Source organism: Pseudophryne corroboree, chromosome 5 (assembly GCF_028390025.1).
Source record: "Pseudophryne corroboree isolate aPseCor3 chromosome 5, aPseCor3.hap2, whole genome shotgun sequence".
In the NCBI taxonomy this organism is placed as follows: domain Eukaryota; kingdom Metazoa; phylum Chordata; class Amphibia; order Anura; family Myobatrachidae; genus Pseudophryne; species Pseudophryne corroboree.
Window position 1 is genome coordinate 417016166 of NC_086448.1, and position 24262 is coordinate 417040427.

The following is a 24262-nucleotide window of genomic DNA, read 5'->3' on the forward strand; positions in this document are numbered from 1 at the left end:
TCAGGTGAAACTCTGAAACCACCTTCGGAAGATAACCAGATCTAGTTCTGAGAACTGCATTATCTGGGAAAAAATTAGAAAAGGAGACTTGCACGACAGTGCTCCTAAATCTGACGCTCTTCTAGCTGGCGCCATTGCCAGTAGAAAGAGCACTTTAGTCGTTAACCATTTAAGATCTGCTCTCTTAAGTGGTTCAAACGGAGGTCTCTGAAGGATTTTAAGAACTCGATTCAAATCCCAGAGAGCTGCAGGAAGAACAAACGGAGGTTGAATGTGTACAACTCCCTGAAAGAAAGTACGCATATCCTGTTAGTCAGTCATTATCTGAAACCACAGTTAAATGCTGATACTTAAAAACTCTCAAGGAAGCTACTTTCAACCTCTTCTCCAATCCTGCTTGAAGAAAATCCAAAGTCCTGGATACTTTAAAAGATCTTGGATTCAAAATTCTTTTACTATACAAATTAATAAATACAAGCTTAAGAAGACTTTCTTACTCTGAGCATAGTTTGAATTACTTGTTTTGAAAATCCCTTCTAGGATAGAGGTTTCAACAGCCACGCCGTCAAAGAGACGATTCAGATGGCTGTGATAACAAGGACCCTGCATTAGCAGATCTGGACATTGAGGGAGCAGTATTGGTGCTTCCACTGACACCCTTAGTAGATCTGTGTACCAATGCCTTCTGGGCCAAGCTGGAGCTATTAGAATTATGATTCCTTTTGCTTGCTTTATTTTTCTCACTACCCTGGGTAACAGGGATATTGGAGGGAACAGATATGCCAGATGAAATTTCCAATTCACTGACAGTGCGTCTACAAGGATCGCTCCTGGATCCTTTGTTCTTGATCCGTATATTGGAACTTTGTTGTTTAGACGCGACGCCATGAGATCTATCTCTGGCAGACCACATCTTTTTACTAGAGTCTGAAACACTTCTGGGTGTAATGCCCATTCGGTTTCCTGAATGGAGTGTCTACTGAGAAAATCCGCTTCCTAGTTCTGTACTCCTGGAACAAACACTGCTGACAATGCTGGATGATGGAGCTCTGCCCACTTTAGTATGTGAGTCACTTCCTCAATCAGTCTCTTGCTGTGAGTTCCTCCCTGATGATTGAGGTACGCTACCGCTGTTGCATTGTCTGAGCGTATCTGGACTGGTCTTCCTTGCAGACTGTCCTTTGCCTGAACTAGAGCCATGTATATGGCCCTTATTTCTAACAGATTTATTGGCAGGCTACTATCCCTTATGGTCCATTTTCCCTGGAGCCAAAGGCTTTCGAGCACCGCTCCCCAGCCTTGAAGACTGGATTCTGTTGTCAGGACTTACCATTCTTTTATCCAAAAGGGTCTCCCCTTGTTTAAATGGTCTGTCTGTAGCCCCACGCTAGAGACCTTTTTACGTTTACTGGAAACTTTATCATCTGCTTTTTCATTGTCTGATGATTTCTGTTCCATTTGGTCAGAATAAGGTGCTGTAAAGGTCTAGAGTGGAATTGTGCATATTCCACCATGGCGAAGATTGACACCATCAGACCCAACAGTCGCATTGCTGCATGGACTGACATTGTCTGAGTGTGCAACGACTCCCGAGTCATGACCTGCACCTTGGCTATCTTTCTCTGGCAAGAAAATTCTCTGTAGACCCGAGTCCAATATGGCCCCCAAATGAACCATCCGTTGTTGCGGAATCAGAGACGACTTTTCCTAGTTTATGAGCCACCCGTGTCTTTCTAGACAAACTACTGTCTGTTGAAGGTGGCTCAAAAGCAATTCCTGCGAATGTGCTAGGATTAACAAGTCATCGAGGTATGGAAATATTCTTATCCCCTGCTTACGGAGATAAGCTGCCATAACCACCATAATTTTGGTAAACACCCTGGGTGCTGTTGCTAGCTCAAAAGGCAAAGTTTAGAATAAACTATCAGTATATTTTTTGGATTGTGGGAGGAAGCTGGAGTACCCGGAGGAAACTTACGCAAGTACGGGGAGACTATACAAACTCCACACAGTTAGGGCAGTGGTGGGAATCGAACCCATGACCTCAGTTCTGTGAGCCAGTAATGCTAACCATTACACCGTCTGTACTGCCTGGAGGATGGCAAACCTGAGGTAACATTGATGAGACCGTGCTATAGGCACATGTAGGTAAGCATCCTGTATATCCAGAGATATCATGTAATATCCCGGTTCCATGGCCAAAATTATGGAGCGTAATGTTTCCATGAGGAACTTTGGAATCCAAATGTATTTGTTTAACCTTTTGAGATTGAGGATTGGTCGGACCGACCCATTTGGCTTCTGAATCAAGAAAAGATTGGAGTAAAAACCATGTCCCCGTTGCAACAGGGGTACTGGGATAATTACACCAGACTGAAGCAATTTCTGAACTGCTTCTTGCAAGGCCCTGGCTTTCGATTCTATTCGAGACGGGCTGGTACAAAAAAACCTTTGAGGAGGCTGCCTCCTGAAGGGGAAACCATAACCGAGAGATACCACCTTCTGCACCCAAGCATCTGTCGACGACTGTTGCCATGTGTGCAAACTGTAGGAGTCGGCCCCCCACCCTGGAATCCTCCAGGCGGAGGCCCATATCTTCAGGCTGATAGCTTCTGTTCAGGCTTGGAAGCTGGCTTTCTACTAGCCCATTGCTTCCTACCCTTGGCTGATCTATTGAACCGGGGTTGCTTAGTCTCCTCTTTAGCTTTTGCTTTACCTTGCCATCGAAATGGCCGAAATTTTGAACCCCTAGTTTTAGGATTATAACTAGCAGGAAATCTGACCTTTTTGGATTCAGCTTCCGCTTCTAGAATATCTGACAATTGTTGTCCAAACAATATATTACCAGTGAAAAGCAATGCTTCCAACTCTTTCTTGGATTCTGCATCTGCTTTCCAGGTGCGTAGCCAAACTGCTCTACAAGCGGTTACTGTCAAGGCTGATGCTTTAGAAACAATCGTACCCATATCAATTGCTGCTTCTTCCAAATATTGGGCAGCTTGTCTTATACGGCCTAGATGAGACTCCTGCTCCCTGGTAGGAGGGGAGAGGCCATTCTCTAGTTCCTCCCCCATTCTACCATTGCCCTTGCCATCCAGGCTAAAGCCATAGTATGCCTTGTCACTGCCCCTGAGAGAAAAAATATATACACTGCTCAAAAAAATAAAGGGAACACTAAAATAACACATCCTAGATCTGACTGAATGAAATATTCTTATTAACTACTTTTTTCTTTACATAGTTGAACGTGCTGACAACAAAATCACACAAACATTATCAATGGAAATCAAACTTTAAATTAACCCATGGAGGTCTGGATTTGGAGTCACCCTCAAAATTAAAGTGGAAAAACACACTACAGGCTGATGTAACTTTGATGTAATGTCCTTAAAACAAGTCAAAATGAGGCTCAGTAGTGTCTTGCCTATATGACCTCCCTACAACACCTGGGCATGCTCCTGATGAGGTGGCGGATGGTCTCCTGAGGGATCTCCTCCCAGACCTGGACTAAAGCATCCGCCAACTCCTGGACAGTCTGTGGTGCAACGTAGCGTTGGTGGATGGAGCGAGACATGATGTCCCAGATGTGCTCAGTTGGATTCAGGTCTGGGGAACGGGCAGGCCAGTCCATAGCATCAATGCCTTCGTCGTGCAGGAACCGCTGACACACTCCAGCCACATGAGGTCTAGCATTGTCTTGCATTAGGAGGAACCCAGGGTCAACCACACCAGCATATGGTCTCACAAGGGGTCTGAGGATCTCATCTCGGTACCTAATGGCAGTCAGGCTACCTCTGGTGAGCACATGGAGGGCTGTGCGGCCTCCCAAAAAAAATGCCACCCCACACCATTACTGACCCACTGCCAAACCGGTCATGCTGGAGGATGTTGCAGGCAGCAGAACATTCTCCTTGGCGTCTTCAGACTCTGTCACATCTGTCACATGTGCTCAGGGAGAACCTGCTTTCATCTGTGGAGAGCACAGGGTGCCAGTGGCGAATTTGCCAATCTTGGTGTTCTCTGGAAAATGCCAAACGTCCTGCACGGTGTTGGGCTGTAAGCACAACCCCCACCTGTGGACGTCGGGCCCTCATACCACCCTCGTGGAGTCTGTTTCTGATCGTTTGAGTAGACACATGCACATTTGTGGCTTGCTGGAGGTCATTTTGCAGGGCTCTGGCAGTGCTCCTCCTGTTCCTCCTTGCACAAAGGTGGAGGTAGCGGTCCTGCTGCTGGGTTGTTGCCCTCCTACGGCCTCCTCCACATCTCCTGATGTACTGGCCTGTCTCCTGGTAGCGCCTCCATGCTCTAGACCACAGGTTCTCAAAGTCGGTCCTCAGGACCCCACACAGTGCATGTTTTGCAGATCACCTTGCAGAATCACAAGTGAAATAATTAGCTCCACCTGTGGACTTTTTAAAATGTGTCAGTAAGTAATTAATACACCTGTGCACCTGCTGGGTTACCTGCAAAACATGCACTGTGTGGGGTCCTGAGGACCGAGTTTGAGAACCTGTGCTCTAGACACTACGCTGACAGACACAGCAAACCTTCTTGCCACAGCTCGCATTGATGTGCCATCCTGGATGAGCTGCACTACCTCAGCCACTTGTGTGGGTTGTAGGGAGGTCATACAGGCACGTGGAGGCCACACACACTACTGAGCCTCATTTTGACTTGTTTTAAGGACATTACATCAAAGTTGGATCATCCTGTAGTGTGTTTTTCCACTTTAATTTTGAGGGTGACTCCAAATCCAGACCTCCATAGGTTAATAAATTTGATTTCCATTGATAATTTGTGTGATTATGTTGTCAGCACATTCAACTATGTAAAGAACAAAGTATTTAATAAGAATATTTCATTTATTCATGTGTTATTTTAGTGTTCCCTTTATTATTTTGAGCAGTGTATATATATTTTTTTAAGAAACTATCTACTCTTCTATCTGTGACATTATTTAGTGAAGTAGACGGCAATGGTAAAATAGATCTACGCACAAGTCGAACAACATGTGCATCTACTCTAGGAGGAACTTCTCTTTTTGAACAGTCCGCAGCTGGAAAGGGATAGTAAGAATCCCTAAAACAGTTAAAGCTAATCCAGGCCAGGACTGAACTTACACCCTTTAGCATTGCTCAACAGATACTGTCTCTGGAGCAATGTTTAAATACAGGTGCCTTAGATTTTGACACTGCTTTGGCTGATTCTTCCAGAGACAGAATAGCCTTCATGCATCAATAAGGTCAGCTATATCTGATCATCATATGGGGTATTTGAATTTATCTTGTGTAGTCTGTAACATGGATGTTTCTACCCTGGTTTTAATAGCCTGGCTATTTGTAAAAGCTGCTGAAACCATAAGGAGGGAGCTGCATGCATGGGTTAATAGTGTAACCTATTCCAGGGGGTAGAACTGCAGGTGCTAATCTTTGCCAGCAATTGCAGACAAGGTCTGTGCGACCACACCCCTCTAGCAGGGTGTTGCCCCTCATAGGTAAGATACTGAACTATTCCATGCAAAATCACTACACCAGATAAGCATGTTAAGGGTGTAGGGCCCTGATAAAAGTATCTTTGTCACTTTTGCTGCTCACAGACAAGGTAAATAATCCATTTTTACAAATACCACACTCTTTTGTGACTGAAAATCACTTATATAGATATAGAAGTGATATCAATCTGACCACAATCCGTGAACCTGATTTGAGGTTCAGAACAGAACTGACAACATATAAAAGTCAGCATACATACTAGCAGTCAGTCACAATGGTAAAACATTAGACATTGCCATATGAGAATACAATCACCATTATATAACTTACAAGTAAGTGGGACAATTGTATTTCTGTTTTTAGCTGTTTTTTTTCAACCATAACATGCAGAAACAACAGTAATATACAGGTCTCATATGCAATATACCAAATTTAACAATTCATACTAACAAGTACAGAGAATTTTAGTACTGTATAACCCTTCCTCCATAGAGCGGGATACAGGGAGACTTACCACATTTCCATATCCATCAATACGCTCGCAAGACGCTGAGTGGATGCAGACGCTACAGATGTACACTACCGCTCCGATAACTGATGAGAGACACGGACGCTCACTAACGGACACAGACGCTCAGTGAATGCTACGTGTATGCAGACGCTACGGCCTGCGACTCTGTCTAGGCGGCAACTTTAGTGTACACAACCGCAGCGTCTAAGCTGCGACCGAGTACCCTCGTGGTAGCGTCTGAGAAGGAAGTGAGGTCATTTAGTTCATGGACGGGAGACGCGTGGAAACTGGTCATGAACTTGGGGGAGGGGTGACCAGGAGAGCGTCTAACTCCCCACGTTGACTTAAACTTTAAGGATTGCGGCCTCAACCTAGTCCTGGCGCCAATGATCCCTAAAGCATAGCGCTGTCGCACCTAAGAGTGGTCAGCACATTAACACACTGTTTGTAGTCCCCTCCAATGCAGTGTAGCTGTGTCCGGACCCCCTAGTAAGAGGAAACCGATGCCTTACCTTCTCCCCATGCTACAGCCACAGCCTGGTAACGTCTGCTGGAATCATCCGACAAAGACGCCAGCCGAGACAGCACTGTACCGCCAAGGTAAGCGTTTTTGCGACACGGTGGGGAGTTGTTGGAGCGACTCTTTCTAGTATGCGTTTAAGACGCTATTAAGAAGAGTCACTAAAGAAAAAAGAAAAAAACAGACTATAAAAATAAAATAAAAGCTTCAGGCTGCTTTAACAGCAGCCCTGTGATCATGGTCCGACTCCTGCCGCACCAAACAAAAAACTGATTTGACTGAGTCAGTGGGAGGGATTATACGGAGAAGCCCCGATGCATCCTGGGAGGTCAGAAAGCTTGTGACTATTTGGTGCCATTTCCGCTGTCGCTCCGGCATATAACATTGGGATGTTATCCTGTGGATAACCTGTGGACCCAGCCAGAGAAAAAATAAGAATTTACTTACCGATAATTCTATTTCTCGTAGTCCGTAGTGGATGCTGGGAACTCCGTAAGGACCATGGGGAATAGCGGCTCCGCAGGAGTCTGGGCACATCTAAAGAAAGCTTTAGGATCACCTGGTGTGCACTGGCTCCTCCCCCTATGACCCTCCTCCAAGCCTCAGTTAGGATACTGTGCCCGGACGAGCGTACACAATAAGGAAGGATTTTGAATCCCGGGTAAGACTCATACCAGCCACACCAATCACACTGTACAACTTGTGATCTGAACCCAGTTAACAGCATGATAATAGAGGAGCCTCTAGAAAAGATGGCTCACTACAGCAATAACCCGAATTTTTTGGTAACAATAATTATGTACCAGTATTGCAGACAATCCACACTTGGGATGGGCGCCCAGCATCCACTACGGACTACGAGAAATAGAATTATCGGTAAGTAAATTCTTATTTTCTCTGACGTCCTAGTGGATGCTGGGAACTCCGTAAGGACCATGGGGATTATACCAAAGCTCCCAAAACGGGCGGGAGAGTGCGGATGACTCTGCAGCACCCAATGAGAGAACTCCCGGTCCTCCTCAGCCAGGGTATCAAATTTGTAGAATTTGCTCCTGACCAAGTAACTGCTCGGCAAAGTTGTAAAGCCGAGACCCCTTGGCAGCTGCCCAAGATGAGCCCACCTTCCTTGTGGAGTGGGCATTTACAGATTTTTGGCTGTGGCAGGCCTGCCACAGAATGTGCAAGCTGAATTGTACTACAAATCCAACGAGCAATAGTCTGCTTAGAAGCAGGAGCACCCAGCTAGTTGGGTGCATACAGGATAAACAGCAAGTCAGATTTCCTGACTCCAGCCGTCCTGGAAACATATATTTTCCGGGTCCTGACAACGTCTAGCAACTTGGAGTCCCCCAAGTCCCTAGTAGCCGCAGGCACCACAATAGGTTTGGTTCAGGTGAACGCTGAAACCACCTTAGGGAGAAACTGAGGACGAGTCCTCAATTCCGCCCTGTCCGAATGGAAACTCAGATAAGGGCTTTTACAGGATAAAGCCACCAATTCTGACCCCCGCCTGGCCCAGGCCATAGCCAACAGCATGACCACTTTTTCTGTGAGATATTTTAACTCCACAGATTTAAGTGGGTCAAACCAATGTGACTTTTGGAACCCAAAAACCACCTTGAGATCCCAAAGTGCCACTGAAGGCACAAAAGGAGTCTGTATATGCAGTACCCCTTTAACAAACGTCTGAACTTCAGGGACTGAAGCTAGTTCTTTTTTGGAAGAAAATCGACAGAGCCGAAATTTGAACCTTAATGGACCCCAATTTCAGGCCCATAGATACTCCTGTTTGCAGGAAATGTAGGAATCGACCCAGTTGAATTTCCTCCGTCGAGCCTTACTTGCCTCGCATCACGCAACATATTTTCGCCAAATGCGGTGATAATGTTTTTCGGTTACATCCTTCCCGGCCTTGATCAGGATCGGGATGACTTCATCCGGAATGCCTTTTTTCTTCAGGATCCGGCGTTCAACCGCCATGCCGTCAACGCAGCCGCGGCAAGTCTTGGAACAGACAAGGTCCCCGCTGAAGCAGGTCCCTTCTTAGAGGTAGAGGCCACGGATCCTCCGTGAGCATCTCTTGAAGTTCCGGTTACCAAGTCCTTCTTGGCCAATCCGGAGCCACTAACTCCATCTTATCAATCTCAGTACCTTGGGTATGAGAGGCAGAGGAGGGAACCCATACACTGATTGGTACACCCACGGTGTTACCAGAGCATCTACAGCTATTGCCTGAGGGTCCCTTGACCTGGCGCAATACCTGTCGAGTTTTTCCCAACGGTTTATAATCATGTGGAAGACTTCTGGGTGAAGTCCCTACTCTCCCGGGTGGAGGTCGTGCTGAGGAAATCTGCTTCCCAGTTGTCCACTCCCGGAATGAAAACTGCTGACAGTGCTATCACATGGTTTTTCGCCCAGCGAAGAATCCTTGCAGCTTCTGCCATTGCCCTCCTGCTTCTTGTGGCACCCTGTCTGTTTACGTGGGTGACTGCCGTGATGTTGTCCGACTGGAACAACACCGGCTGACCTTGAAGCAGAGGTCTTGCTAAGCTTAGAGCATTGTAAATGGCCCTTAGCTTCAGGATATTTATGTGAAGTGATGTCTCCAGGCTTGACCATAAGCCCTGGATATTCCTTCCCTGTGTGACTGCTCCCCAGCCTCGCAGGCTGGCATCCGTGGTCACCAGGATCCAGTCCTGAATGCCGAATCTGCGGCCCTCTAGAAGATGAGCACTCTGCAACCACCACAGGAGGGATACCCTTGTCCCTGGTGACAGGGTTATCCGCTGATGCATCTGAAGATGCGACCCGGACCATTTGTCCAGCAGGTCCCACTGGAAAGTTCTTGCGTGGAATCTGCCGAATGGGATTGCTTCGTAGGAAGCCACCATTTTACCCAGAACCCTTGTGCATTGATGCACTGAGACTTGGCTCGGTTTTAGGAGGTTCCTGACTAGCTCGGATAACTCCCTGTCTTTCCCCTCCGGGAGAAACACCTTTTTCTGGACTTTGTCCAGGATCATCCCTAGGAACAGAAGACAAGTCGTCGGAACCAGCTGCGAATCTGGAATATTGAGAATCCAATCGTGCTGCCGCAACACTACCTGAGATAGTGCTACACCGATCTCCAACTGTTCCCTGGATCTTACCCTTATCAGGGAATCGTCCAAGTAAAGGATAACTAAAAATTCCCTTCCTTTGAAGGAATATCATCATTTCGGTCATTACTTCAGTAAAGACCCGGGGTGCCGTGGACCCTCCCTACGGCAGCGTCTGAACTGATAGTGACAGTTCTGTACCATAACCTGAGATACCCTTGGTGAGAAGGGTAAATTTTGACATGAAGGTAAGCATCCTTGATGTCCCGAGACATCATGTAGTCCCCTTCTTCCAGGTTTGCAATCACTGCTCTGAGTGACTCAATTTTGAATTTGAACCTCTGTATGTAAGTGTTCAAAGATTTTAGATTTTAAAATCGGTCTCACCGAGCCGTCTGGCTTCGGTACCACAATAGTGTGGAATAATACCCCGTTCCCTGTTGCAGGAGGGGTACCTTAATTATCACTTGCTGGGAATACAGCTTGTGAATGGCTTCCAAAACTGCCTCCCTGTCAGCGGGAGACGTCGGTAATACAGACTTTTTGGAAACGGCGAGGGGAATACGTCTCGAATTCCAATTTTGTACCCCTGAGATAACACCTGAAGGATCCCGGGGTCTACTTGCGAGTGAGCCCACTGCGCACTGAAAACGGGCCCCCACCGTGCCTGAACTTGTAAAGCCCTAGCGTCATACTGAGGGCTTGGCAGAGGCGGAAAAGGGTTTCTGTTCCTGGGAACTGGCTGATCTCTGCAGCCATTTTCCTCTCCCTCTGTCACGAGCAGAAAAGAGGAACCCTTTTGTCCGCTTGCCAACCAGGACTGCGCCTGATAATACGGCGTCTTATTTTGAGAGGCGACCTAGGGTACATCCCCTTTTTTTTAAGGCAATACTTCCAAATGCCGTTTGGAATCCCTGACCACTTTACTGGTAGAATACAACGCACTTATACTTGATGCCAGTCGGCAAATATTCCGCTGTGCATCATGCATATATAGAAATGCATCTTTTAATTGCTCTATAGGCAATAATATACTGTCCTTATCTAGGATATCAATATTTCCAGTCAGGGAATCCGACCACGCCAACCCAGCACTGCACATCCAGGCTGAGGCGATTGCTGGTCGCAGTATAACACTAGTATGTGTGTAAATACATTTTAGGATACCCTCCTGCTTTTTATCAGCAGGATCCTTAAGGGCGGCCATCTCAAGAGAGGGTAGAGCCCTTGTTCTTACAAGCGTGTGAGCGCCTTATCCCCTGTAGGGGGTGTTTCCCAACGCACCCTAACCTCTGGCGGGAAAAGGTATACTGCCAATAACTTTTTAGAATTATCAATTGTTATCGGGGGGAAACCCACGCATCATCACACACATCATTTTATTTTTCAGATTTAGGAAAACTACAGGAAGTTTTTCCTCACCAAACATAATACCCCTTTTTTTGGTGGTATTCATATTATCAGAAAAGTGTAAACATTTTTCATTGCATCAATCATGCAATGAGTGGCCCTATTGGAAATCACGGTTGTCTCTTCACCGTCGACACAGGAGTCAGTATCCGTGTCGGCATCTGTATCTGAGGTAACGGGCGCTTTAGAGCCCCTGTATGAGACGTCTGGACATGCACAAGCTGAGTAGCCGGCTGTCTCATGTCAACCACTGTCTTTTATACAAAGCTGACACTGTCACGCAATTTCAACAGTACATCCACTCAGGTGTCGACCCCCTAGGGGGTGATAACACTATTACAGACACTCTACTCCGTCTCCACATCATTTTTCTCCTCATACATGTCGACACAAACGTACCGACACACAGCACACACACAGGGAATGCTCTGATAGAGGACAGGACCCACTAGCCCTTTGGGGAGACAGAGGGAGAGTTTGCCAGCACACACCAGAGCGCTATATATATATATAGGGATAACCTTATATAAGTGTTTTTCCCTTTATAGCTGCTGTATTGTTTATACTGCGCCTAATTTGTGCCCCCCCCTCTCTTTTTTAACCCCTTTCTGTAGTGTAGTGACTGCAGGGGAGAGCCAGGGAGCTTCCCTCCAACTGAGCTGTGAGGGAAAATGGCGCCAGTGTGCTGAGGAGATATGCTCCGCCCCTTTCTCTGCGTCCTTATCATCCGTTTTTCTGTATGTTTTGCAGGGGTTAAATGCATCCATATAGCCCAGGAGTTATATGTGATGCATTTATTTTAGCCATATAAGGTTTTTATCGATTTATTGCGTCTCAGGGCGCTGCCCCCCCAGCGCCCTGCACCCTCAGTGACCGGAGTGTGAAGTGTGCTGAGAGCAATGGCGCACAGCTGCGGTGCTGTGCGCTACCTTATCTGAAGACAGGATCATCTTCTGCCGCCGATTTCACCGGACCTCTTCGCTCTTCTGGCTCTGTAAGGGGGCCGGCGGCGCGGCTCCGGGACCCATCCAGGCTGAACCTGTGATCGTCCCTCTGGAGCTAATGTCCAGTAGCCTAAGAAACCCGATCCACTCTGCACGCAGGTGAGTCCGTTTCTTCTCCCCTTAGTCCCACGATGCAGTGAGCCTGTTGCCAGCAGGTCTCACTGAAAATAATAAACCTAAACTAAAACTTTCACAAAGAGCTCAGGAGAGCCCCTAGTGTGCACCCTTCTCGTCGGGCACAGAAATCTAACTGAGGCTTGGAGGAGGGTCATAGGGGGAGGAGCCAGTGCACTCCAGGTGATCCTAAAGCTTTCTTTAGATGTGCCCAGACTCCTGCGGAGCCGCTATTCCCCATGGTCCTTACGGAGTTCCCAGCATCCACTAGGACGTCAGAGAAACTATGTGAACGTACTACGTTGTTTTCAAGTAAGCATACGTGTAAGCCTGAAGTATCATAAAGTTATTAAGGCGTATGTGGTATAGAGACCTAAAGATACCTTTATATGTTTCATCTCTTTGCTTTGATGCAAGCAAAAAAGTGAGCACCTTTTATCAGCTGATCTTTGCACACTTCGGGTGGTCCCATAGTATTATACTGAAACACGAAGTGGAAGAAACGTGTATATCATAGAACTCCTACACCCTTCATTATGTGATTTGAAAAGAAATACTACACATTGGAGTGTTCTATTTTTATCTCGTTACATGTACTATCCATTGGAGAGAAAATTATCCATATAGACTGAAGTCTCAGACTGGTGGACGTTTGGAAACGTTTGATTTTTGATTTAAATCTTTACCCATCAATTTGTTATAGCGCATATGATATCATTATATTTACTGTGTGATTTTGTTTGTTCTGGGAGAGAACACCAGAAGATATCACTTTTGCTGCTGCAACATATCCAGCGCAGGGGATCACGAAAATAATTTTTTAAGCTCAGTCAATCTGTCTGGCTTCTATTGGCAGTCCCAGTGGGAACAGAGAAAGACATTAAGCAATGTCTTGGTCCAGATTTTTGCGAGAACACATGCCTGCATCACACAGGCGTGGATTCATATGTACTACATTATAAATATATCAAAGAAAAATATTTGCATATATTTTCAAATTAAATCCTTCCAGATATAAATCAAATGCTTAATAAATAAACAAAGCCACAGCAGGTGTCAATAAAATGCAAGAAAACTAAGTAGAGATTATAAACACTAACAATTGTACATTTAGAGAATATTGTACTTACTATCCCCATGATTTCGGAGTAGCCTCTCAGCCTAAAACACAATAGATAAAATATTAAAGAATGTCTACTCTTTGACCATCATGTAAAACAAATACTAAAATTAACTATGAAATCTGTAATATTGAACAATAACTTGTGGCTACTCTGTATATCCTGTCACAAATAATAAGATTTTACTTACCGGTAAATCTATTTCTCGTAGTCCGTAGAGGATGCTGGGACTCCGTAAGGACCATGGGGAATAGACGGGCTCCGCAGGAGATAGGGCACTTTAAGAAAGCTTTGGATTCTGGGTGTGCACTGGCTCCTCCCTCTATGCCCCTCCTCCATACCTCAGTTAGGGAAACTGTGCCCAGAGGAGATGGACAGTACGAGGAAGGATTTTTGTAAATCTAAGGGCGAGATTCATACCAGCCACACCAATCACACCGTATAACTTAAGATAAACTTACCCAGTTAACAGTATGAACAACATAGCCATGGTATCACCGAAAACTATAACATAACCCTTATGTAAGCAATAACTATACACAAGTCATGCAGAAGAAGTCCGCACTTGGGACGGGCGCCCAGCATCCTCTACGGACTACGAGAAATAGATTTACCGGTAAGTAAAATCTTATTTTCTCTAACGTCCTTGACGATGCTGGGACTCCGTAAGGACCATGGGGATTATACCAAAGCTCCCAAACGGGCGGGAGAGTGCGGATGACTCTGCAGCACCGATTGAGCAAACAGGAGGTCCTCCTCAGCCAGGGTATTAAACTTATAGAACTTTGCAAAGGTGTTTGTCCCCGATCAAGTAGCTGCTCGGCACAACTGTAATGCCGAGACCCCTCGGGCAGCCGTCAAAGAAGAGCCCACTTTCCTAGTGGAGTGGGCCTTAACCAATTTCGGTAACGGCAATCCTGCCGTAGAATGCGCCTGCTGAATCGTGTTACAGATCCAGCGAGCAATAGTCTGCTTTGAAGCAGGGGCGCCAACCTTGTTGGCCGCATACAGAACAAACAAAGCTTCAGTCTTCCTGATCCGAGCCGTTCTGGTCACATAAATCTTTAAAGCCCTGACTACATCCAGGGACTCGGAATCCTCCAAGTCCCTTGTAGCCACAGGCACGACAATAGGTTGGTTCACATGAAAAGATGAGACCACTTTTGGCAGAAAGTGAGGACGAGTTCTCAACTCTGCCCTATCCACGTGAAAAACCAAGTATTGGCTTTTATGCGATAAAGCCGCCAATTCTGAAACACGTCTCGCCGAAGCTAACGCCAACAACATGACCACTTTCTACGTGAGGTATTTCAACTCCACAGTTTTAAGTGGTTCAAACCAAGGTGACTTGAGGAAACGTAACACCACGTTAAGATCCCAAGGCGCCACCGGAGGCACAAAGGGAGGCTGAATATGCAGCACCCCCTTCACAAAAGTCTGTACCTCAGGAAGAGAGGCTAATTCTCTTTGAAAGAAAATGGATAAGGCCGAAATCTGGACCTTTATGGACCCTAATTTTAGGCCCAAGGACACTCCTGTTTGAAGGAAGTGAAGTAGACGGCCCAAATGGAACTCCTCCCTAGGAGCAGCTCTGGCCTCACACCAAGAAACATATTTCCGCCATATACGGTGATAATGTTTCAACGTCACGTCTTTCCTAGCCTTGATCAGGGTAGGAATGACATCCTCCGGAATTCCTTTTTCCACTAGGATCCGGCGTTCAACCGCCATGCCGTCAAACGCAGCCGCGGTAAGTCTTGGAACAGACAGGGCCCCTGCTGCAGCAGGTCCTGCCTTAGAGGAAGAGGCCACGGATCTTCTGTGAGCAACTCTTGCAGTTCCGGATACCAAGTCCTCCGTGGCCAATCTGGAACAATGAGGATTGTTTTGACCCTGCTTATTCTTACAATTCTCAACACCTTGGGTATGAGAGGAAGAGGAGGAAACACATAGACCGATCTTAACACCCAAGGTGTCACCAGAGCGTCTACCGCTACCGCCTGAGGGTCCCTTGACCTGGCGCAATACCGCTTTAGCTTTTTGTTGAGACGGGACGCCATCATGTCTATTTGAGGCAGGCCCCACCGATCCGCGATCTGTGCAAAGACTTCTGGATTAAGTCCCCACTCCCCGGGATGCAGGTCGTGCCTGCTGAGGAAGTCCGCCTCCCAGTTGTCCACCCCCGGGATGAACACCGCTGACAGCGCGCTTACATGGCCTTCCGCCCAGCGTAGAATCCTGGTCGCTACAGCCATGGCCACTCTGCTTCTTGTTCCGCCTTGGCGGTTTATATGAGCCAATGCAGTGACATTGTCTGACTGAATCAGAACCGGTCTTCTCCGAAGTAAGTTCTACGCTTAAATCAGGGCGTTGTATATGGCCCTCAACTCCAGGACGTTGATGTGGAGACAAGTCTCCAGGCTTGACCAGAGACCTTGGAAATTTCTTCCCAGTGCCACTGCTCCCCAGACTCGGAGGCTTGCGTCTGTGGTCACCAAGACCCAGTCCTGAATGCCGAACCTGCGACCCTCTAGAAGGTGAGCACTGTTCAGCCACCACAGGAGAGATACCCTGGTCCTGGGAGACAGGGTGATCCTTTGATGCATTTGTAAATGGGACCCGGAACACTTGTCCAAGAGGTCCCATTGAAAAGTCCTCGCATGGAATCTGCCGAAAGGGATGGCCTCATATGAAGCCACCATCTTCCCCAGGACCCGCGTGCACTGAAACCTTCTTTGGTTTCAATAGGTTCCTGACCATGGTCATGAGTTCCTGAACCTTTTACATCGGAAGAAAAACCTTTTTCTGGTCTGTGTCTAGGATCAGGCCCAGAAAGGTCAGACGCGTTGTAGGAACTAGCTGGGACTTCGGTATATTGAGAATCCAGCCGTGTAGCTGCAACGTATTCATGGACAGAGACACGCTGTCCAGCAACTTCTCCCGAGATCTCGCCTTTATTAGGAGATCGTACAAGTATGGGATAATTGTGACCCCCTGCCTGCGCAGGAGCACCATCATTTCCGCCATTACCTTGGTGAAAACCCTCGGGGCCGTGGAAAGCCCAAACGGCAACGTCTGAAATTGGTAGTGACAGTCCTGCACTGCAAATCTCAGGTACGCCTGATGGGGGGGAATATTGGAACATGAAGGTATGCATCCTTTATGTCCAGGGACACCATCCAACCCCCCCCCCCCCCTCCAGGCTGGCGATGACCGCCCGGAGTGATTCCATTTTGAACTTGAACCTTTTCAAGTACAAGTTCAGAGATTTCAGGTTTAAAATGGACCTGACCGAACCGTCCAATTTTCGGGACCACAAACAGGGTTGAATAATATCCCTCTCCCTGCTGGAGGTGAGGAACTGTGACAATCACCTGTTGAACCTACAATTTTTGGATTGCTGTCACTGACTCCCTCTCTGACTGGTTAGTCGGCAGAGCCGATTTGAAAAACCGGCGAGGAGGCAAGTCTTCGAATTCTAGCCTGTATGCCTGAGCAACAATCTCTACTGCCCAGGGATCCACCTGCGATTGAACCCAGACGTGGCTGAAAAACCGAAGACGAGCCCCCACCAGATCTGCCTCCCACCGGGAAGCCCTAGCATCATGCGGTGGACTTTGCAGACGCAGGGGAGGACTTCTGTTCTTGGGAACTAGCTGTGTGCAGCTTCTTTCCCCTGCCTTTTCCTCTGGTAACAAAGGTCGATCCCTGCACCTTCTTGTTTTTATTGGAACGAAAGGACTGCATTTGATAATGAGGTGCCTTCTTAGTATGCTGCGGGGGGACATAAGGTAAGAAATTCGACTTACCAGCCGTAGCCGTATAGACAAGGTCCGAGAGGCCGTCTCCAAACAACTCCTCGCCCTTGTACGGCAAGAACTCCATGTGCCGCTTAGAATCGGCATCTCCCGTCTACTGCCGGGTCCACAGGAGTCACCTAGCAGAATTAGACATAGCATTTATTCTGGAGCTTAATAAACAAATGTCTCTCTGAGCATCTCTCATATACAAGGCAGCATCTCTGATATGCTCTATGGTCATTTGAATGGCATCCCTATCTAAGGTGTCAATCTCCGCAGATAAGGAATCTGCCCATGCCACAACCGCACTACAAACCCAGGCCGATGCCATAGCCGGTCTAGCAATAGTACCGGAGTGAGTGTAAATGTGCTTCAAGGTAATTTCCTGCCTGCGATCAGCCGGTTCCTTGAGGGAAGCCGTATCCTGAGAAGGCAGTGCCACCTTTTTGGACAAACGTGTCAGCGCCTTGTCCACTTTTGGTGAAGATTCCCAGCGTATCCTATCAGTTTGTGGAAAAGGATACGCCATAAGAATCCTTTTGGGAACTCGTGGTCTCCTATCTGGAGAGTCCCAAGCCTTTTCGCACAATTCACTTAATTCAAATGATGATGGAAATGTGACTTCAGGCTTTTTCTCTTTATACATGTGTACCCTCGTGTCAGGGACAGGGGGTTCCTCAGTAATATGCAAAACCTCTTTAATGGCCATAATCATGTACCGAATACTTTTTGCCACCTTCGGCTGTAATTTTGCATCTTCATAGTCGACACTAGAGTCATAATCAGTGTCGGTATCTGTGTCATCGATCTGGGATATGGTGCGCTTCTGAGACCCCGACGGGCCTGGCGCCACAGGGACAAGCATGGACTGGGTACCTGACTGATCCCTAGCTTCTGCCTTGTCTAACCTTTTATGCAATAGATTGACATTTGCATTCAAGACATTCAGCATATCCACCCATTCCGGTGTCGGCGTTGCCGACGGCGACCTGCCATTCAAACACTCCCCCTCCACAGTAAGCGAGCCTTCCTAGTCAAACATGCCGACACACGCGTACCGACACTTCACACACACAGGGAACCCCTTTTCTGAAGACAGTATCCCTGTCAAGGCCCTTTGGAGAGAGAGAGAGAGAGAGAGAGAGAGAGAGAGAAAGTATGCCAGCATACACCCCAGCGCAATAACCCTGGAGACCAACACAAAATGTTTTTCCCCAGCAGCGCTGTGTTATATGTAAACCGCCAATTATGTGCCCCCCCCCCTCTCTTTTAAGCACCCTTTCACCGTGTGTAACCAGGGGAGAGTCCAGGGAGCTTCCTCTCAGCAGTGCTGTGGAGAGAAAATGGCGCTGGTGAGTGCTGAGGGAGAAGCCCCGCCCCCTCAGCGGCGGGCTTCTGTCCCACTCAAAATTAGTAAAATACGGCGGGGGCTCTTTTATATACATGTACAGAGCCCACCTGTACATGTATATAGTCTTTTTGCCATGCAGAGGTTTATATTGCTGCCCAGGGCACCCCCCCCCCCCCCCCCCCCTCCCCCCTGGAGAGCTCTCTGTAGTGCACCCATCTTGCTCTGGGCACAGCGTAAAACTGAGGTATGGAGGAGGGGCATAGAGGGAGAAGCCAGTGCACACCCAGAATCCAAAGCTTTCTTAAAGTGCCCTATCTCCTGCGGAGCCCGTCTATCCCCCATGGTCCTTACGGAGTCCCAGCATCCTCAAGGACGTTAGAGAAATCACAAGTTACAAAACAAACAGTAAATAGGTCAGATGGGTTGATATTTCTGACTGGTTTTCTGGTCTTAGGAGCTATACGTTTAAGTCCTATATATTTAACCTTCATGGATCAATCCTGACCCAGCTGTACCCACTCTGCCCTCTCCAATGGACTATGAGGTTTCCCTTGGGGGTCTGAATGACACCTAAATCCACTGATTATCTTGAGTAAAAATATTATCATCACAACATATTTCAAACTTAAGGCACAGACCTGGAAAAAGCTTGCAATCACTGTTACTGGCTGAATCAATCTTGTTGATTCTATACTACTGTGTAAACAACTTCGAGTAAATTTAATAGCTCAAATTATTGTTTTATTAAAACCAAAGACCAACAACAAGTTACATGTTATTGTAAAGTCTTACAACTTATAACGCAACTATGCATTTTTTACAAAAATGAACACAACAGGATACACAGCTGGTTACTAGATTGCCAATACAAAAACTAAACACATTTAATAGGAGCTAAAGTTAACATGCATCAAAAAACAATGTCTAAAAATAATTATGCCCAAGGCATTTTTGACAAGAACCTAAATACAGGAAGAATTGGGTCAGGCAGAGGGATAAAATAAGGGCAACCTCTTTTTGAGGTTACCTTTTAATAAAGCCTTGGACCTTTTTCTGTGTCATCTGAATAAAATTAAGGAATGGTCCAGAATATTGGTGGGGAAAGTTGAACTTAAGGTTTCTGTTTTTTGCAGATAATCTTTTGTTTTATAAATATTATTAAAAGAAAACTATTCCTGCTATTCTTGAGAAAACGAGATTTATGGTAAGAACTTACCGTTGTTAAAACTCTTTCTGCCAGGTACACTGGGCTCCACAAGGATTCACATTGGGGTGCAGAGTAGGATCTTGATCCGAGGCACCAACTGGCTCAAAGCTTTTGACTGTTCCCAAGATGCACAGCGCTGCCTCCTCTATAACCCCGCCTCCATGCACAGGGAGCTCAGTTTCGTTAACTAGCCCAATGCAGTAGCAGGTACCAGAGACGACAACCACTCGTAGCCAATTACACCACACACTCATCCCAAGAGAGGCTGTCAGCGGCTATGCCAATACCAACCCAAAGAAGCTAAGTGCATCAGGGTGGGCGCCTTGTGGAGCCCAGTGTACCTCGCAGAAAGATATTTAACGGTAAGTTCTTACCATAAATCTCGTTTTCTGCTGCGGGGTACACTGGGCTCCACAAGGATTCACAACAGGAATGTCCTAAAGCAGTTGCTTATGGGAGGGAAAGCACTGTAGCGGGCACAAGAACCTGGCGTCCAAAGGTAGCATCCTGGGAAGTGGCGGTATCGAAGGCATAGAACCTAATGAACGTGTTCCCTGAGGACCACGTAGCCACCTTGCACAATTGTTCAAGGGTCGCACCACGGTGGGCCGCCCAAGAAGGGTAGAATGGGCATTAATGGTAGCAGGAACCGGAAGACCAGCCTGTACATACGCATGTGCAATCACCATTCTAATCCATCTGGCCAGGGTCTGCTTGGCAGCAGACCAGCCACGTTTGTGGAAACCAAACAATACAAAAAGAGAATCAGATTTCCTAATGGAGGAAGTTCTATTCACATAGGTACTACATTCAACGACCGCTCTTTGGTAGACAACTCAGGAGAATTAAAGGCCGGAACCACAATCTCATGGTTAAGGTGGAAGGAAGACACCACTTGGGTAAATAACCTGGGCGTGTTCGAAGAACCGCCCTGTCACAGTGAAAAATCAAATAGGGAGACTTATAGGATAAGGCACCCAAGTACGAGACCCTTCTGTCTAAAGCAATTGCCAGCAAGAATAGCACCTTAAGGCACAGGTTCTCAAACTCGGTCCTCAGGACCCCACACAGTGCATGTTTTGCAGGTCTCCTCACAGAATCGCAAGTAAAATAATTAGCTCCACCTGTGGACCTTTTAAAATGTGTGAGTAATTAATACACCTGTGCACTTGCTGGGTTACCTGCAAAACATGCACTGTGTCGGGTCCTGAGGACAGAGTTTGAGAACCACAGCCTTAAGGGAAAGCCACTTAAGGTCAGCAGAGGTATGAGGTGCAGAGGTATGAGGCTCAAACGGAGACTCTTGTAAGGACTCCAAAACCAGCGACCGATCCCAAGGGGCCACCGGTGGCACATAAGGAGGCAACACACCCTGAGTGAAAGTATGGACATCAGGCAGGGTAGAAATTTTTCTCTGAAGCCAAACCGACAAGGCAGAGATGTGAACCTTAAGGGAGGCCAGACGCAAGCCTAAGTCTAGGCCCTGTTGTAGAAAGGCCAATAGTTTGGCCGTACTAAACTTGAAAACGTCATGATTGTGAGACGCACACCAAGTAAAGTATGCATTCCAGACCCTATGGTATATCCGAGCAGAAGCCGGTTTACGGGCCCTCAACATAATCTGAACGACCGCCTCAGAGAAACCCTTGGCCCTCAGGACAGTAGACTCACGGGCCATGCCGTCAAAGCCAGACGGGCCAAATCCTGGTAAACACAAGGGCGCTGAACGAGGCGGTCTGGTCGTTGTGGAAGTAGACGGGGACGATCCCACGAGAGACCCAAGAGATCGGAGAACCAGTGCAGTCTGGGCCACACTGGAGCAACCAGAAGCAGGTTTCCTCCTTCTTGCTTGAACTACCGTATTACTCTGGGCAGGAATGACACCGGATGGAACACATACGGTAGCTGAAAGTTCCATGGAATTATCAGAGCGTCCACGAACGCAGCTTTAGTATCCCTTGTTCTTGTTCCGAAGACCGGAACCTTGTGATTGTGTCGAGACACCATCAGATACACATCTGGAAGACCCCACGTGTCCACGAGAAGTTAAAACACTTCCGGGTGGAGGCTCCACTCTCCGGCGTGTACGTCCTGATGACTGAGATAGTCCGCTTCCCAGTTAAGGATGCCCGGAATGAACACTGCGGATGTGGCCGGCAGATGGCGCTCCGCCCACTGAAGAATCCGTGATACTTCCTTCATTGCCATGCGGCTTCGAGTGCCGCCCTGATGATTTATGTATGCCACAGTGGTGGTATTGTCCGACTGCACTTGAACAGGTCTGTTCTGTATGAGATACTGGGCCATTGTCAATGCGTTGAACACTGCCCGCAGTTCCAGAATATTGATCGGGAGCAGAGACTCCTCCTTGGTCCACCAACCCTGAAGAGTGTTGTTCCAACACCACGCCCCAACCTCTCAGACTGGCATCCGTTGTCAGCAGGACCCAGTTGGATATCCAGAAGGGACGACCCCTGCTCAATCGTTGGTCCTGAAGCCACCAGCTCAGCGACAGGCGAACCTCCGGAGATAGGGAGATCATGCGAGATCTGATCCGGTGAGGCAGGCCGTCCCACTTGGACAGAATCAACTTCTGTAGAGAGCAAGAATGGAATTGAGCATACTCCACCATGTCGAAAGCCGACACCCTGAGACCTAGCACTTGCATCGCCGAATGAATCGACACTTGCGGACGGGATGGGAAGCATCGGATCTTGTCCTGAAATTTCAGGACTTTCTCCTGAGACAAGAACAACCGCTGGTTGTGAGTGTCCAATAACGCTCCCAGGTGTACCATGCACCGAGCCTGAACCAGGGAGGATTTCTTCCAGTTGATCAGCCACCCGTGGGCTTTCATGCACTGGACCGTCAGATCGAGATGACACAAGAGAAGTTCTGGGGAACTCGCCATGATCAACAAATCGTCTAGGTATGGTAGTATCCTGACCCCTTGACGGCGGAGAGCAGCCGTCATGACCGCCATTACTTTGGTGAAAACTCGCGGAGCTGTTGTCAAACTAAATGTTAACACCCAAAATTGGTAATGACGGTTGCCCATCACAAACCGCAGGTACTGTTGATGAGATACCGCAATAAGAATATGTAGGTAGGCATCCTGTATGTCCAGGGAGACCATATAGTCCCCAGACTTCATGCCAAGAACAATAGAGCGCAGAGTTTCCATACGGAACTTGGAGATCCGCACATGCTTGTTCAAGGACTTCAGATTGAGAATAGGTTGCGAGGACCCGTTCGGTTTCGGGACTAGAAACAGCGGTGAATAGAACCCCTTGCCCCTGAGTCAGAGGCACCTGTACTACCACTCCTGTGGACAGGACGGAATGTACCACAGAGTGCAACGTGTTTGCTTTTGCCGGATCCAGAGGCACATCTGTCAGGCAAAATCGATGAGGGGGGGCGATTCTTGAAGGGTATGGCGTAACCTCGAGCAACGACTTCCCTCACCCAGGTATCTGAAGTGGACTTCAACCATTCCTGGGCTAAACCTAGAAGTCAGCCCCCCACCCCCTGGGCTTCCCCAGAGGGAGACCTGCCCCGTCATGCGGCCGGCTTGTCAGTTTTGGAAGCTGGCTGACGGGCGGCCCAAGCAAGCTTCAGTCTGGGCTTGGCAGGTCTGGAAGCACGAGCTTGCTTTGGGTACGCCGGACCTTTTGCTTTACCTGGAGGACGAAAGAGCCGACGGGAAAGTACTTTTAGCCTTCTGTGCGGAAGGAGCCGTAATAGGTAGGCAAGCTGTTTAGCAGTAGCCAGATCAGCCACAATCTCATTGAGGTCTTCTCCAAAGAGAATGTCTCCTTTGAAAGGAAGCACCTCCAGGGTTTTCTTGGAATCCAAATCCACCGACCAGGATCTCAACCAAAGGATACATCTGGCCAAGACGGACGCAATAGCAGCCTTAGCCGCCAGCATCCCGGCATCGGAGGCCGCCTCCTTAAGATACAGAGAAACCGCGGCAATATACGAGAGACATTGTCGAGCATGCTCAGATGCATTGGAAGGCAGTTCCACCTCAAGTTCCTGAGCCCACGCCTCAACAGCTTCAGCAGCCCAAGTCGCTGCAATAGTTGGCCTTTGCACAGCCCCCGTAAGGGTATAAATCGCTTTTAAACAGCCCTCCACCCGATGATCCGTTGGTTCCTTCAGAGAGCAGAGGAAACAACCATACGCGCCACATGAGAATCTACAGGTGGAGGGGTTTCCCAATTTTTACATTCCTCCGCAGAAAGAGGATAGCGAGCCAACAGTCTCTTATTCGGTGTAAATTTTGTCCCCAGATTTTCCCTGGATTCCTGACATATGTCAACCAGGTGTTCAGAATAGGGTAAAACTTGTTTAACCACCTTCTTACGTTTAAACCTATCAGGTTTCTTGGAGACCGTTTCAGGCTCAGAATCAGACACTTGAAGAATGAGCCGTATCGCCTTAATCAAATCCGAGACATCCACCAATGACTTCCCCTCCCCATCTGAAACATCAGCGTCAGTGTCTGTGGGGTCAGTAAATGCACCGTCCTCATAAGAGGACGTGTCTGTAATAGCAGTGGATTGGGAGGAGGCAATGGCCCGTTTAGAAGACGACTTCGTCTTACGCGGGCGAGAGTGACCCTTCGA

General features: G+C 47.7%; 1 protein-coding gene across 3 annotated transcripts in view; it reads right to left on the minus strand.

Moving 5' to 3' along the window:
• The window catches only part of LOC134927810 (mediator of DNA damage checkpoint protein 1-like), an 840332-nt gene that overhangs the window by 640794 nt on the left and 175276 nt on the right, over positions 1-24262 (minus strand). For all 3 annotated transcript variants that reach the window (XM_063922788.1, XM_063922787.1, XM_063922786.1), the window contains exon 4: positions 13283-13313. In XM_063922788.1, coding sequence (XP_063778858.1) covers positions 13283-13313 — 31 coding nt within the window. The remainder of the gene's footprint in view (positions 1-13282; positions 13314-24262) is intronic.